This window comes from Brachyistius frenatus, unplaced genomic scaffold, assembly GCF_029030835.1.
Source record: "Brachyistius frenatus isolate BFR_SWC_R1_liver_20210118 unplaced genomic scaffold, ASM2903083v1 Contig_378, whole genome shotgun sequence".
In the NCBI taxonomy this organism is placed as follows: domain Eukaryota; kingdom Metazoa; phylum Chordata; class Actinopteri; family Embiotocidae; genus Brachyistius; species Brachyistius frenatus.
The window spans coordinates 40,932-56,184 of NW_027210977.1; the positions used below are offsets into that span (position 1 = coordinate 40,932).

General features: G+C 45.8%; 3 protein-coding genes and 3 non-coding genes across 7 annotated transcripts in view; 2 read left to right on the plus strand and 4 right to left on the minus strand.

Annotated features, from left to right (window-relative positions):
* Nucleotides 1-1,127: 1,127 nt before the first annotated feature.
* cunh15orf40 (chromosome unknown C15orf40 homolog) overlaps nt 1,128-15,253 on the plus strand; it is a 108,892-nt gene continuing 94,766 nt past the window's right edge. Inside the window, exons 1-4 of one of the 2 annotated variants that reach the window (XR_011312272.1) lie at nt 1,128-1,383; nt 1,687-1,813; nt 3,123-3,250; nt 3,356-3,885. Coding sequence is in view for 1 of the 2 variants with exons in the window: in XM_069724482.1 (XP_069580583.1) it covers nt 1,168-1,383; nt 1,687-1,813; nt 3,123-3,250; nt 3,356-3,445 (561 nt within the window). In the remaining variant the exon portion in view is untranslated. Of the gene's footprint in view, nt 1,384-1,686; nt 1,814-3,122; nt 3,251-3,355; nt 4,133-15,253 lie in introns of those variants that run through there. The other variant, XM_069724482.1, reaches the window with a different exon arrangement.
* cart2 (cocaine- and amphetamine-regulated transcript 2) lies at nt 10,160-11,749 on the plus strand. The gene is made up of 3 exons (XM_069724462.1): nt 10,160-10,387; nt 11,239-11,322; nt 11,505-11,749. The coding sequence occupies exons 1-3, from the start codon at nt 10,250-10,252 to the stop codon at nt 11,610-11,612; spliced, it is 330 nt and encodes a 109-aa protein (XP_069580563.1). The 5' UTR covers nt 10,160-10,249; the 3' UTR covers nt 11,613-11,749.
* Nucleotides 11,969-15,236, minus strand: LOC138636443 (small ribosomal subunit protein eS17). Its single transcript, XM_069724461.1, has 5 exons — nt 15,134-15,236; nt 14,316-14,467; nt 13,466-13,571; nt 12,443-12,508; nt 11,969-12,089 (listed from the first exon to the last, which is right to left on the minus strand). Exons 1-5 carry the CDS (start codon nt 15,134-15,136, stop codon nt 12,012-12,014), a joined length of 405 nt encoding a protein of 134 aa, XP_069580562.1. The 5' UTR covers nt 15,137-15,236; the 3' UTR covers nt 11,969-12,011.
* Nucleotides 12,177-12,299, minus strand: LOC138636466 (small nucleolar RNA SNORA71). Its single transcript, XR_011312274.1, has one exon. It is a non-coding gene; the product is annotated as a small nucleolar RNA SNORA71 (small nucleolar RNA).
* LOC138636465 (small nucleolar RNA SNORA71) lies at nt 12,598-12,726 on the minus strand. Its single transcript, XR_011312273.1, has one exon. It is a non-coding gene; the product is annotated as a small nucleolar RNA SNORA71 (small nucleolar RNA).
* Nucleotides 13,822-13,947, minus strand: LOC138636467 (small nucleolar RNA SNORA71). Its single transcript, XR_011312275.1, has one exon. It is a non-coding gene; the product is annotated as a small nucleolar RNA SNORA71 (small nucleolar RNA).

The window sequence follows — 15,253 nt, forward strand, 5'->3', positions numbered from 1 at the left end:
CACAATCAACAGGTGAGTCCAGTTGGTTTGTGAACATTATGAATCCTCCAGTTCAGATTCTGTCCGTCACCATCTTGTTAGTTCGGAGCGGTTTGGAGCAGGAAGTGACCATATTTGGACGAGCTGGGGGAGGAGCCAGCGTTGGATCTGACCGATCTGATCAGAAACCTGATGATACTACGTCCCGCCCACCGATAGCTGTAACCTGACTGCACCACAGACCTGTCAATCAAACAGACACGCCCCCAAAAACAGGTCTTCTTGAATCTTCTTTTCTAATGAATGAGGGATTATTTTCAGATGGACCTCCAGAAAACTAAGAAGAAGGAGTGACTTTAGCTAACAACACCGAGATAACTGATGGACACATTTTATTCACTTTGGATTTGATGAGAGAAGTTGAATGGGAGTCTATGGAGCCGGAGGCTTTTTGGAGCCGACCTCTAGTGGCACTCGCTGGTATTGCAGCTGAAGACACTTCTGGATCGGAACCATTTTACAGACCTGAAGCTACGAACTTTTATAAACAGTCTGTAAGAATAACTTATAAATGTCTCACGTGATTGAACAGGTTTGTTCTTTTTGACAGAACGATGGACAGAGTTATCGTCATACATGTGGAGGGATACCTCAACACACACACACACACACACACACACACACACACACACACACACACACACACACACACACACACACACACACACACACACACACACACACACACACACACACACACACGTGGCCATCCATCCATTATTCATCAGCAGTGCTGTTGCAGTTGTTCATATTTGATGCTTGCGGCTGCAGCGAACACGACGACATTCAACCGGCTGCAGGAAGCTTCAACATTCATTCTGTGTCTGATGGTGGATTCACTCTGACAGACCAGACACTTCCTGTTTAGGCAGATTTGTTAATAAATATCTGTAGATATAAATCCTAAGTATTGATGACGGGCTGCAGCTCAGACTGTCAGTAAATGTACTGAGTTACATTTGATCGCAGACTTTCAGATATTTCAGGTGAAAATTGAGAAAATCGTTGTAAATCTTTACTGATTATCAAAGCTTTTATTCTGAAGTAGCCCGGATGTAGATATTTTGAAAAGCGGAAGTCGTGCTGTTTACGTTTTGTGCTAACAGCTTACAAGCTAACAAGCAGCGGATGTTTTCCCGGTCCGCTGCTGGTTTCATGAGGACCGTCGCGACTCTTCAAACAACCGGATTCGTAGCGTTAAGCCGTTTACCGACACCGGACTGTGTCCCGGGGCTCAGCCGCCGGTCAGCGGCTCTCTGCCGGGCCAGCCCGCCTCCTCCGCCCGGTGACACCCGGCGAGCACGGAGCCCGTCCGGAGACAGACAGATGCCCAAAAAACAGAAGGTGGTCGGTTTTTAAAGTTTTCTTCTGTTTTTTATTTATATTTAAAGCCTTTAAATATTTTCCGTTTTAAAATTATTGTAGATCATGAACAGTTTAAAGTTCTTTCAGTCGCCTGATGGATGCAGTTTATTCACTTATTTCACAATAAAAGACTTCAGTTTGATTTAACGTGTGACGATTACGTCACACATTCAGCAGTGACATCACAAACCCTCCACGACCGTGACGGAGTGTTTCTGAGTGGATGCAGAGGTCTTGGTCACCTGACTCCTCACCTGAAGTGACCCGTGGTGTCGTCCACAGGTGAAGCTGCAGCCAGCAGGTGGCGCCGCTGCAGAGGAAGCTTCAGGTCCAGTGGGCCGAGATAAAAGTGGAGCTGTGACCATCGCAGTGCACGTGAAGCCCGGGTCCAAACACAACAGCATCACAGGTCCTGACGGGCGTCCAGAGACACACTGTTCAAATACACACTGAAACACACACTGAAACACACACTGTTCAAACACACACTGTTCAAACACACACTGAAACACACACTGTTCAAACACACACTGAAACACACACTGTTCAAACACACACTGAAACACACACTGTTCAAACACACACTGAAACACACACTGAAACACACACTGTTCAAACACACACTGAAACACACACTGTTCAAATACACACTGAAACACACACTGAAACACACACTGTTCAAACACACAATGAAACACACACTGTTCAAACACACACTGTTCAAATACACACTGAAACACACACTGAAACACACACTGTTCAAACACACAATGAAACACACACTGTTCAAATACACACTGAAACACACACTGTTCAAACACACAATGAAACACACACTGTTCAAACACACACTGAAACACACACTGTTTAAACACACACTGTTCAAATACACACTGAAACACACACTGAAACACACACTGTTCAAACACACACTGTTCAAACACACACTGAAACACACACTGTTCAAACACACACTGAAACACACACTGTTCAAACACACACTGAAACACACACTGTTCAAACACACACTGAAACACACACTGTTCAAACACACACTGAAACACACACTGAAACACACACTGTTCAAACACACACTGAAACACACACTGTTCAAACACACACTGAAACACACACTGTTTAAACACACACTGTTTAAACACACACTGAAACACACACTGTTCAAACACACACTGAAACACACACTGTTTAAACACACACTGTTCAAACACACACTGAAACACACACTGTTCAAATACACACTGAAACACACACTGAAACACACACTGTTCAAACACACACTGAAACACACACTGTTCAAACACACACTGAAACACACACTGTTCAAACACACAGTTTAAACACACACTGTTTAAACACACACTGTTCAAACACACACTGAAACACACACTGAAACACACACTGTTCAAACACACACTGAAACACACACTGTTTAAACACACACTGTTCAAACACACACTGAAACACACAATGAAACACACACTGTTCAAACACACACTGAAACACACACTGAAACACACACTGAAACACACACTGAAACACACACTGTTTAAACACACACTGAAACACACACTGTTCAAACACACACTGTTTAAACACACACTGAAACACACACTGTTTAAACACACACTGAAACACACACTGTTCAAACACACACTGAAACTGGCATGGCTCATCTTCTTCTTCTCTCCTTCCTCCAGGTGTGTCTGCGGAGGCGGTGGGCGTGGCCGTCGCAGCGCCCCCTGCAGACGGGGAGGCCAACGCCGAGCTGGTCCGTTTCCTGGCTGAAGTCCTGGAGCTGAAGAGGAGCCATGTTTCCCTCGACAAGGTTCAGACGACTGAAGATCCGAACTCGTCTTCATCACTTCTTCACCTTTGAACTCCTTTAATCCTTTAAAATCGATGACTTCCTGTTGTCACTTCATCTCTTCAGGGCTCCCGGTCCAGAGACAAACTCATCAGAGTGGACGCCTCCCTCAGTCCGGAGGAGGTGCTGAGGAGACTGAGAGAGGCTGCAGGCTGAGAGGAGGAGGAAGAGGAGGAGAAGGAGGAAGAGGAAGACGAGGTCCCTTTCCTCTTCATTTCATGAACAAAACCATCAAATAAACTTTGATTTTCATTTGAGGTTCAAACTTCCTGGAAATAAAATTGTGTGTTTGCTGCTGTTTTATTTTGAAGACACATGAAGGAGGAAGAGTTTCCTCTTCCTGTCATGTGATCAAATAAACATGCAGCTCAAACTGCTCCACATGGGAAAAAAAAATCAAACAACACCAAAATAAAAGCAAAAGAAAAACAGGTCTGATAAACAATAAAGAGTTAAAAACACAGCAAATCAAATTGAACAACGACATGAATCAGACAGCAGGGGGCGCTGTTTGACTGCTGGAGAAACAACACTGAACACTGACAGGTTCACCAGGAGGAAACAATCAAACACACACACCTTTAAACTACACACACGTACACACATGATGTTTTTAGGATGATTGGTGACAACAGATTTAATGATGCAGCTGTTTCAGTCAACTTCCTTCAACATTAAAATGCTTCTGTGTGAATGAATTGTTTATAAAAATACTCCTCAGACTTCAGGTTCAGTTCTTCCTCCTGCTCCTATCGACTCACCTGGTGCTGTGTGTCGCCCTCTGCTGGCTGTGTACGGAGGTACATTAGTGTCTGTTTAAAAGCAGCGTAAACAAACAGAATAAAAAATGATGTCTCAATTTCTCTGAGGTTTTTTGTGTCGGAGAGTTTTGAAGCTGAATCGGAACTCTGGTTTAAACGTCCAAAACTTCTGGGTGTAGTGGGCGGGGCCTGATGGAGGAGACAGGAGTTCTTATTGGTGGGTTTGAAAAGTTTTGTAATGGAAACAATTTGTAAACTGATGATAATGAAGTCATTCATTGATTGTGTGTGTTTTCTTTTCATCAGAGGTCATTTCAGCATTTTACTCAGTGAATAATGAATTAATTATTATCATAAATAGAAGTCGTGTTCAGTGTGCCTCATTTCAATGGAGACCGAGGGCAACCATCAGTTAGTTCCCCGTTGGTTCGTGAATGAGCTGGGGGAGGAGCCAGCGATGGATCTGACTTTATTCAAGAATACCAAGCCCCGCCCACCGATAGCTGTAACCTGACTGCACCACAGGCCTGTCAATCAAACAGACACGCCCCCAAAAACAGGCCTTCTTGAATCTTCTTTTCTAATGAATGAGGGATTATTTTCAGATGGACCTCCAGAAAACTAATAAGAAGGAGTGACTTTAGCTAACAACACCGAGATAACTGATGGACACATTTGATTCACTTTGGATTTGATGAGAGAAGTTGAATGGGAGTCTATGGAGCCGGAGGCTTTTTGGAGCCGACCTCTAGTGGCACTCGCTGGTATTACAGCTGAAGACACTTCTGGATCAGAACCATTTTACAGACCTGAAGCTACGAACTCTTTTATAAACAGTCTGTGATCGAAACTCATAAAATAACAAACTTCTTCAAACAGAGAATCAGGAGGAAACTTAACAGTGACCAGAGAGAGCAGCTCATTAGCTCCGTCCGTCCGCAGCTTCAAAGAGGCGGAGATTCAAAGAGGGAGGCGGGGCCGCTGATCAAAGGACTCCAACTTCACAAACTAACTCTGCTGCTGAAGTTCAGCCTCTCTGAGGTCGTTATGTAACCGCCACCTTCCTCCTCCTGTTTCCTACATCAGCAGCTTTATGTCAGCCTCTTCGTTAAGCCGCTGCAGGCTGGACGCTCGTCTTCCTCCTGAATTAAAACTTAAATCCTCCTCTGCCTCACGCCGGCTGAGGAAGATGGACAGTTGGTGACAAAGACTGCAGAGTGTCATCGACGGGCTGTCAATCAAACACAAACAGAGGCTCCATCCTCTAACTCACTGTGACTCATCTATTCAGTAAAGTTTTCTGTCAGAAGTTTTTTTTAGTTCCCAGAAAGTTCTGGGTCTGTAAAATGGTTCTGATCCAGAAGTGTCTTCAGCTGCAATACCAGCGAGTGCCACTAGAGGTCGGCTCCAAAAAGCCTCCGGCTCCATAGACTCCCATTCAACTTCTCTCATCAAATCCAAAGTGAATAAAATGTGTCCATCAGTTATCTCGGTGTTGTTAGCTAAAGTCACTCCTTCTTCTTAGTTTTCTGGAGGTCCATCTGAAAATAATCCCTCATTCATTAGAAAAGAAGATTCAAGAACACCTGTTTTTGGGGGCGTGTCTGTTGACTGTTGCTGATTAGCTAATTAGGGGTCAGGTCGTTTTGTGTTGTTTTCACGTGTTCCTGTGAAGTCTCTGGGAGGATTTTTTTTTTTTTTGTGTGTCTGTAATCCTGCCACAGATCCAGTCTTCTCATCAGGATGTTTTTCAGCTCTGCCTTCAGAACTTCCTCTGAAGTTTGATGACTCATCGTGAAAAAGCCTCAGAAATCGGACTGAGACTGAGTCCGCAGCAGCAATTAAAAGATAGCAGGAGGTGATTAACGGTCGGGCTGGACACAGCGTGATGGAGCCGGATGGAGCAGGAGATTGGAGGATGATGATGATGATGATGATGATGCAGCGCTCGATACAGTCGGTGGGATTTCAGAGATTATGTGGTTTAAGATGTTTCTCATTTCACAGCTCTGACAGCATCGGGAGGAGAAGAGCTGCAACACCTGATGGAGGAAAACCCGCCGTCACCAAAAAGCCTCCGGCTCCATAGACTCTCATTCAAAAAGCATCAACTTCTCTCCTTAAATACAAAGCCAATAAATGTTTTCCATCAGTCATTATGATGTCATTTGCTAAATTCCCTCCTTCTGATCAGCATTCTGGTCCTTCTGGAAGTTACTCTGGTTTGATTGACATGCCTGGTGGTGCAGTCAGGTTTTTGGTATAGGTGGGCGGGGCTTCGTGTCTTCAGGTTCTAAGTATTAACATAAAAGTGTTCGTAGCTTCAGGTCTGTAAAATGGTTCTGATCCAGAAGTGTCTTCAGCTGCAATACCAGCGAGTGCCACTAGAGGTCGGCTCCAAAAAGCCTCCGGCTCCATAGACTCCCATTCAACTTCTCTCATCAAATCCAAAGTGAATAAAATGTGTCCATCAGTTATCTCGGTGTTGTTAGCTAAAGTCACTCCTTCTTCTTAGTTTTCTGGAGGTCCATCTGAAAATAATCCCTCATTCATTAGAAAAGAAGATTCAAGAAGACCTGGTTTTGGGGGCGTGTCTGTTTGATTGACAGGCCTGTGGTGCAGTCAGGTTACAGCTATCGGTGGGCGGGACGTAGTATGTCAGGTTTCCGATCAGATCGGTCAGATCCACCTCTGGCTCCTCCCCCAGCTCGTCCAAATATGGTCACTTCCTGCTCCAAACCGCTCCGAACTAGCAAAGATGGTGACGGACAGAATCTGAAGTGGAGGAGGGTGGAGCTTCTACACAAACACACTGCTGGTCAGGGACACCAGCAGAATTAAAAACAACGACAGTGATGATGAGCGGTTAAACAGACAGACTGAGAGGTGTTGTCTGATTCTGTGTTCGACAGACGTTGTGGTTGTCATGGTGACAGCAGAGGAGGAGGAGGAGGAGTCACAAAATCAAACCACCACCGAAGAAGAGGTGATGCAGCAGCTTTCACGCTCCTCATCAGCAGTCAGAGGATTTTGGGCGGCGGGTCTTAAACCTCTTACCTCCTTCTTCTCACTGCAGGTTTAGTTTTCGCTGACATCACACATGTCGGCGCCTTAAAGCCGGCAGCAGTTTCTTAAAGTCCGTCGTCTCGAGACGCCGCCGCCGTAAAGCCGCGCTGACAACAGGAGGATTTGAAGCGGCGCCTCGGACGCCGCTGGTCGACAATCCGCTCAGTTCGTGCTCTTAATAAACGTCCGGGATCATCGAGTCTGACGGTCCGGAGACGAGCGACACAAAGGAACCGCGACTCGCCGTGTTTTTATTGTACCGCGTTAACAGGAGAGATTTAAAAACTCCACCAGGAACCAAAGATATCCTCCTTGTACGCGTCTTACACACTTTCATCTCCACATTATAAACTGTTACTAAAGATGGCCGACGCGTCACAACTTCCAACTGAACACAAAACAGAAACCAGAATAAACGTCGAGAAGCCACGAAGGCTAACGGCTTAGCACGCTAACAGGCAGAAAAACAAGTCATAACGACGGAGGGAGAAGAAGAGACGTGTTTTTATAAAACGAAGAAAAACTACAACATATGAATCATCATCATGACCTCCGACACAACGCGTGAACTACGAAGGTTGTAAACACCACCAGAGGGCGCTCATAGCTCATTGGCTGTAACATTAGCACTAACTTGCTAAAGGAGTTAGCATTCAGAGCGCAAAGTGAACTTGTGTAAAAGTCTGTAACTTCCCTCAGAACAGTTTACTGTGAAAACATTCAGTGGTTCGAAATAAACGATGATTCATCACATTTATTACAGGAACCGTCCAACGCTCGTAGTTAGTCAGATCTGACGTAATTGCATTTTATTGTCTGGTGTGTGATCGTATCGTATTTTATCGTACGTTGTTTTATCGTATCGTACGTTCTATGTTAACGTATCTTATCGTATCGTACGTTGTTCTATGTTAACGTATCTTATCGTATCGTACGTTGTTCTATGTTAACGTATCTTATCGTATCGTACGTTGTTCTATGTTAACGTGTCGTATCTTATCGTATCGTACGTTGTTCTATGTTAACGTGTCGTATCTTATCGTATCGTACGTTGTTCTATGTTAACGTGTCGTATCTTATCGTATCGTATCGTACGTTGTTCTATGTTAACGTGTCGTATCTTATCGTATCGTACGTTGTTCTATGTTAACGTGTCGTATCTTATCGTATCGTACGTTGTTCTATGTTAACGTGTCGTATCTTATCGTATCGTACGTTGTTCTATGTTAACGTGTCGTATCTTATCGTATCGTACGTTGTTCTATGTTAACGTGTCGTATCTTATCGTATCGTACGTTGTTCTATGTTAACGTGTCGTATCTTATCGTATCGTACGTTGTTCTATGTTAACGTGTCGTATCTTATCGTATCGTACGTTGTTCTATGTTAACGTGTCGTATCTTATTGCCTCGTATGTGTTTGTTTACGTAGGATTTTGTCTGCTTCCATTAAGCGTCGCGACGCCGAACGTCTGTCGGCCTCCTGCGTGTGAAAAGTGTTTTGTGTTCACGCGTCCTTCGTGACTCGAGGAAGACTTCGGTCTGTTTCCGTGTGAACATGCAGCTTGTTGCTATCAGAAGGTTGAAGTTGTGTTTGGTGGACGGTCGCCTTCATCCCTCCGCTGATATGAGCTATAAATAGCAGCGCTGCAGGAGGGAACACGTCGCTGCTGTAAACATGAAAAACAGATCGGAAACCGCAGCGAACACTCAAACCTTCATCCTGCTCGTTTGTCTCCGAGACGTTCGCTCGTTTCCTGCAGCAACAAATTCATCAGAGAAAATCACTTCATCCATAAACGGTCTGCCGTCACCTTCAGATCGACAGAGAACTGATCATCTCACCTGTCTGTCCACCTGTACACCTGTCCTCCTGCTCACCTGTCCACCTGCTCACCTGTCCACCTGTCCTCCTGTCCTCCTGTCCTCCTGTCCACCCGTCCACCTGCTCACCTGCCCAACTGTCCACCTGTCCACCTGTTCACCTGTCCACCTGCTCACCTGTCCACCTGTCCTCCTGTCCACCCGTCCACCTGCTCACCTGCCCAACTGTCCACCTGTCCTCCTGCTCACCTGTCCACCTGCTCACCTGTCCACCTGTCCTCCTGCTCACCTGTCCACCTGTCCTCCTGCTCACCTGCCCACCTGTCCACCCGTCCACCTGCTCACCTGTCCACCTGTCCTCCTGCTCACCTGTCCACCTGTCCACCTGCTCACCTGTCCACCTGTCCTCCTGCTCACCTGCTCACCTGCCCAACTGTCCACCTGTTCACCTGCCCACCTGTCCTCCTGCTCACCTGTCCACCTGCTCACCTGCCCACCTGTCCTCCTGTCCACCCGTCCACCTGCTCACCTGCCGAACTGTCCACCTGTCCACCTGCCCACCTGTCCTCCTGCTCACCTGTCCACCTGCTCACCTGCCCACCTGTCCACCCGTCCACCTGCTCACCTGCCCACCTGTCCACCTCTCAGCTCACCGGAACGTCTGCGTTTCATGAAGTTTGGAGACAGAAGAAGACATATGTCTGTATTTCTATTTCTATAAACTTTAATCTGATCTCGTCTCTCCACCGCTCGTGTCACATTCTGAAATGAAACACAGACTGTATGGAAAAGTGTCTTCAGCTGCAATACCAGCGAGTGCCACTAGAGGTCGGCTCCAAAAAGCCTCCGGCTCCATAGACTCCCATTCAACTTCTCTCATCAAATCCAAAGTGAATAAAATGTGTCCATCAGTTATCTCGGTGTTGTTAGCTAAAGTCACTCCTTCTTATTAGTTTTCTGGAGGTCCATCTGAAAATAATCCCTCATTCATTAGAAAAGAAGATTCAAGAAGTTAAGGTTTGATTAATAAAGATGAAGGCTCGTGATTGGATGGTTTGTGTTTTATATATTGATAAATCTGATTATTATTGATTCATTACTCTAAGATCATGGGAGAGCTGCTACGTCATACCTGTGACGTGAGCAGGAGGCTCTAGGAGGGGGCGTGGCTACTCGTCCAAAGGTCCCGCGCGGCGCTGAGCCTGCAGTCAGCGCGTGAAAATCACCTGGAGAAAGGAAGCAGGCAGCTCGTGGACTCCGGAACTTCAACTTTGCCACTTTGTTGTTGTTGTTGTTTGTTGTTTGTGGACATGTGGGCGCGAGCTGTGCTGTGCGCGGCGCTACTGTCCGCGCTGTGTCCGACGGCAAGGACGGAAGCCGAGACGGACGGGAGGGACGAGAGGGACGAGAGGGACGTGCAGGACTCCCGCTACAACTCCAACAGACTGGTGGGTCTGAGTCTGCGCAGCTGATCGATATCTGATCAATAAACAACAATCAGCTGTTAAATTAGAAACACTTTAACTATTCATACTTTAAACTTTAGTCTGTTTTCAGTTTTTTAAGCGTTTACTGTTATTTATTTAATTAATAAATAAATATTGATCATTTTGTAAATAATGATATTTACTGAATAATACCAACATGTAAATAACACTTCATCTGTCTCTTTTATTTATATATTTTATGTAAAATCTTACTGTGAAATAGAAATTGTATTTTTCAAATCTTTTTTCCTTGAAAGATTAAAAATAAATGCAATTTATTTCTGTTTAAATATTTAAATCTTTTTTTGGCAATAAAGAAGTTTGTAAATATATATTTTCTAACTTATATAGTAAGTAAATCTTTTAAATGGCAAAATAAATAGATTGTTAATCAAAAAAATCATATATTAGATATCCTGACCATTTACTTTAGTAAAAGTACAAATTCTCCATGTCATGTTTTTCAAGTATTTTTGATATTATTTCTGAGCTGTTGGATTTTTCTGTTTTAAATTTCAGTGAAATAATTTTTTGGTTATATCTGAACAATTAAAAATCATTTGATGTATTTCTGTTTCATGTTCAGAGGTGGAGTTTTTTTTCCCAGATATTTCACAGGAGTAAAAATTTTTTTTTTTATCTCCAAACAAAAAGAAGTCAAAGTGTTCTGAAATTTTAGAATCATCCAGAAAATGTAAAATATCAGTCAAAATATTTCTGATATGATACATTAAAATGTAAATAATACCATATTTACTGTGACTGTTTTTAGAGCCCCACTGAGCATCCTGTGTGTGCTGTTCTTTCCTCAGCTCGGCGCGCTGCATGAAGTGCTGGAGAGGCTGCAGACGAAGAGGATCAATCCGTGGGAGAAGAAGTACGGACAGGTTCCCTCGGTGAGTCTCAAACAGGAAGTACTCAAGTAAAAGTAACAGAACAAGAGTATTCAAGCAAAATGTGAACGTCTTTACAGCAGTGGTTCCCAACCTGTGATCAGTGCGTCTAACTGTGTGCGTGTGTGTGTGTGTGTGTATGTGTGTGTGTGTGTGTGTGTGTGTGTGTGTGTGCGTGTCCACAGTGCGACCTCGGCGAGCACTGCGCCATCAGGAAAGGATCTCGGATCGGGAAGATGTGCGACTGCCCCCGAGGAGCTTTCTGCAACTTCTTCCTGCTCAAGTGCCTGTGAGCCAATCAGATCGCAGCAGGAGTGTGTTTAATCTGTATATATTACCAAATATGTAAAATAAATATATGAAATTGTGTTGAGTAGTCTGTAGAGACGTGAGAGCATTAAAACTGCTTCTGTTGCCATTAACCACGACTCCTGGGTTTCTGTGGTCAGTAAACGCAGCATCAGAAGACATTAATGAGACGACTTCCTTTCAGAAATAAAAAGAGTGTTTGAAGGAAACTAAATCAGATTTTCTATCAACGTGAACACGTGTTGATCAAAGTGTCATAACATTATTATTGAAACAGGAAACAGAAGTTAACGTGACAGTCTGGAGGTTCTTGAACACAACACGACGAGTCGTGCAGTCGTTCTTTTGTCCAAGAGGTTTTTATTACAGATACTTTACAGACGCTACACTCCTCGAGGCTGCTTGAAGTTCATGCCGACGGTCGGCTGGGTCACCTGCAGGTTGGACAGACCGCCGAAGTCCTGGAGGGGGACGACAGAGACACGTTAGAGCGGGACAGAGGACAGGTATAGGACAGGTAGGACAAGGAGAACAGGATATAGAACAGGTGTGTGAGAACGCCAGGGTCTGACAGGAAGTGAGTCCTTCAGACACGGGAAGGTTCTCCGTTGTTCTTCCTGTACTATCGATGATCTGGTGACGAGGACGCCATGATCACTTTCGATACAGGAGGCGGGAAACAATCAGCTGGTTTTACTGAGATATGATATGAATCATATTTCATATTCAATACGGAGAGCTTTCGTTTGAACCAGGTAATCAATAACCGGATCAATAACTCAGCATCCATCAGAAAACGTTCTCCGTTACTCACCAGCAACTTCAGCATCTCCTTGGTGTCGGGGTCGACTTCGATGAGCTCCTGGTCCAGAGCAGACACCTGGACAGGTAAACACAGAGCAGGTGAAACACAGGACACACCTGGACAAGTAAACACTGAGGGGTTGACCTTTGACCTGTTGGGAGGTCTGTCTGAGAGCTTCAGGGTTCAGAAGGAACAGATGAATCCTTTAAACACGGGAAACGCTCTCAGCTTCCTGTTCCTGTACTATCGATGTCCCCGGCGACCGGCACGCCGTGGACACTTTCGATACAGGAAGGACAAAAACAAGCGTGGCCGCCCGCTGACATCATCAGAGAGTTAAGAAATAAAAACGTTCAGTAGATTTGAGTCGACAAATCAAATGGATTGAATGCCCGTCGCTATCTTTGCTAGTTCAAAGCAGGAAGTGACCATATTTGGACAAGCTGGGGGAGGAGCCAGCGGTGGATCTGACCGATCTGATTGGAAACCTGACGATACTACGTCCCGCCCACCGATAGCTGTAACCTGACTGCACCACAGGCCTGTCAATCAAACAGACACGCCCCCAAAAACAGGTCTTCTTGAATCTTCTTTTAGTCTATGGAGCGACCTCTGGTGGCGCTCGCTGGTATTGCAGCTTTTATAAACTGAGAAAAAGGCCAAACTTCATCCTCAGTCTGGACTCAATAAACCACCAGGATCAAACCGACTTCACTAAACTCTCCTGAGGCTCCACAGCGCCCCCTGGAGCCTCAGATGGTTACCAAGCAACAGAGATATGAAGTCATTTATTCGACTCTCCTCCTTTAGGGATGAGGTCTCCAAAGATGGTTTACGAAGCGAACCGGTTTAAACTTTCTAATTATTCGGCTCCTTTAAAAACGGAGGCAGCTGATTGGACGAGGTCCATCGGGTCCGAACAAACGGACGAATAGGAGTTCGTCTGCAAACAGACCGAGATCCGTTTACTGTCTTTAACTCTGATAAACGTCAACAAACATAACAAACGAGTGTGGCGATGCGTTCACTGACCTCTGGGACGTAGTTGTCCCTCCTCTCTCTCTCCTCCTCCTGCAGTTTGATGGAGATTCCTCTGACCGGACCTCTCTGGATTCTCTTCATCAGATGTGTCACATACCTGCAGCACACACATCATCATTATTATCATCATCATCATCATCATCATCATCATTATTATTATTATTATTATTATCATCATTATTATTATTATTATTATCATTATTATTATTATTATTATTATCATCATCATTATTATTATTATCATTATTATTATCATCATTATTATTATTATTATTATCATTATTATTATTATTATTATTAGTGTCTAATTCGTGTTGCCCAGGAAACGAAGACCTGACCAGGTAGACTGTCTGAGGGCGCCAGGGTCTGACAGGAAGTGACGTCCTGCAGACACGGGAAGGCTCTCACTTCATGTTCCTGCAGTTTAACATGACCGGGCCACAAGGACGCCACGATCACCTTTCGATGCAGGGGAGGACAGAGGGGGAGGACAGAAGATCGGGACAGAGGGGGAGGACAGACGGAAGATGGAGGACAGAGGACAGAAGGTAGAGGACAGAAGGTGGAGGACAGAAGATGGGGACAGAGAGGGAGGACAGAAGATGGAGGACAGACAGAAGAGGGAGGACAGATGGTAGAGGACAGAGAGGACAGAAGATGGAGGACAGAGAGGGAGGACAGAAGATGGGAGGACAGACTGAAGAGGGAGGACAGACAGAGAGGGAGGACAGAGGACAGACAGAAGATGGAGGACAGACTGAAGCGGACAGAGAGAGGACAGAGGACGGACAGGAGGTAGAGGACAGAGGACGGACAGAGAGAGGACAGAGGACGGACTGACCCAGCGATCTTGTTGCGGAGCTTCTTGCTGGGGATGATGGCGATCTCCTCACAAACCCTCTTGTTGGTGTGGAAGTCGTTGCCCAGCCGAGTGTAGTACTTCTCGATGATGACCCGGGCGGCCTTCTTCACCGTTTTGGTCCTGACTCGTCCCTGCAGACGGAGGACGGGTCAGAACACCGGGTCAGAACACCGGGTCAGAACACCGGGTCAGAACACCGGGTCAGAACACCGGGTCAGAACACCGGGTCAGAACACCGGGTCAGAACACCTGCTCACACCACACGCTCTTATTCTGAAAATCTGCAGGACAGCCGACAGAACCAGAAGCTCCGAGATGAATGAGACGAACCGGTCCGGTTCAACCCGCCGCACGTTGCGCTTCGGTACCGAGCTGTAAACACGAGTTAAATCTACGCAGACGGTTCCGACACCGAACCGGCCACTCGGAGCAGACGCTTCAGAACCGACCGGAACATCTCCCCCACCCGCTTCTCGATACCGGCGGGTGTTCCGGAGCGGACTACCCGTTAACGGCCCGTGCACCGACACTACCAACAGTCGCGTTGTTCTGCGATTCCCGGTAAACTGAACCGGTGGAATCCGGAACACGAACCGGGGCTCGTTCAGCCGGACGGCGGCTCCGCTCACAAAACCGTCCGTTAACCGCTCCGTTAAGAGTCATCGGTCGTTAATACAGCGAACATCCGGTTCGGCTAAGAGTCCGGTCTCCGTAGATAAGACCGGTTCGGAATGTAAAGCCGTTAAACGGCAGGATTCGGTCGGATATTACGGGTAGAGCATGAAGAAGGTACCCACCATGTTGGATCGGCCTGGTCAAAAAGGACGAGCCAACTTCCGGTGGAGGGTTAATCTCCGCAGGCGGAAGTTCAGAACAGAGACGATCCACCGCTGCAGCGACTCCTGCCGGTCGGAGGC

Coding starts and splice junctions, on each gene's coding strand:
- cart2 (XM_069724462.1), top strand. CDS start 10,250: ATGTGGGCGCGAGCTGTGCTGTGCGCGGCGCTACTGTCCGCGCTGTGT. Junction 10,388..11,238: donor GCTACAACTCCAACAGACTG/GTGGGTCTGAGT, acceptor TTCTTTCCTCAG/CTCGGCGCGCTGCATGAAGT. Junction 11,323..11,504: donor AGTACGGACAGGTTCCCTCG/GTGAGTCTCAAA, acceptor GCGTGTCCACAG/TGCGACCTCGGCGAGCACTG.
- LOC138636443 (XM_069724461.1), bottom strand. Junction 12,509..13,465: donor GGGACAACTACGTCCCAGAG/GTCAGTGAACGC, acceptor TTACCTGTCCAG/GTGTCTGCTCTGGACCAGGA. Junction 12,090..12,442: donor AGGAGATGCTGAAGTTGCTG/GTGAGTAACGGA, acceptor GTCCCCCTCCAG/GACTTCGGCGGTCTGTCCAA.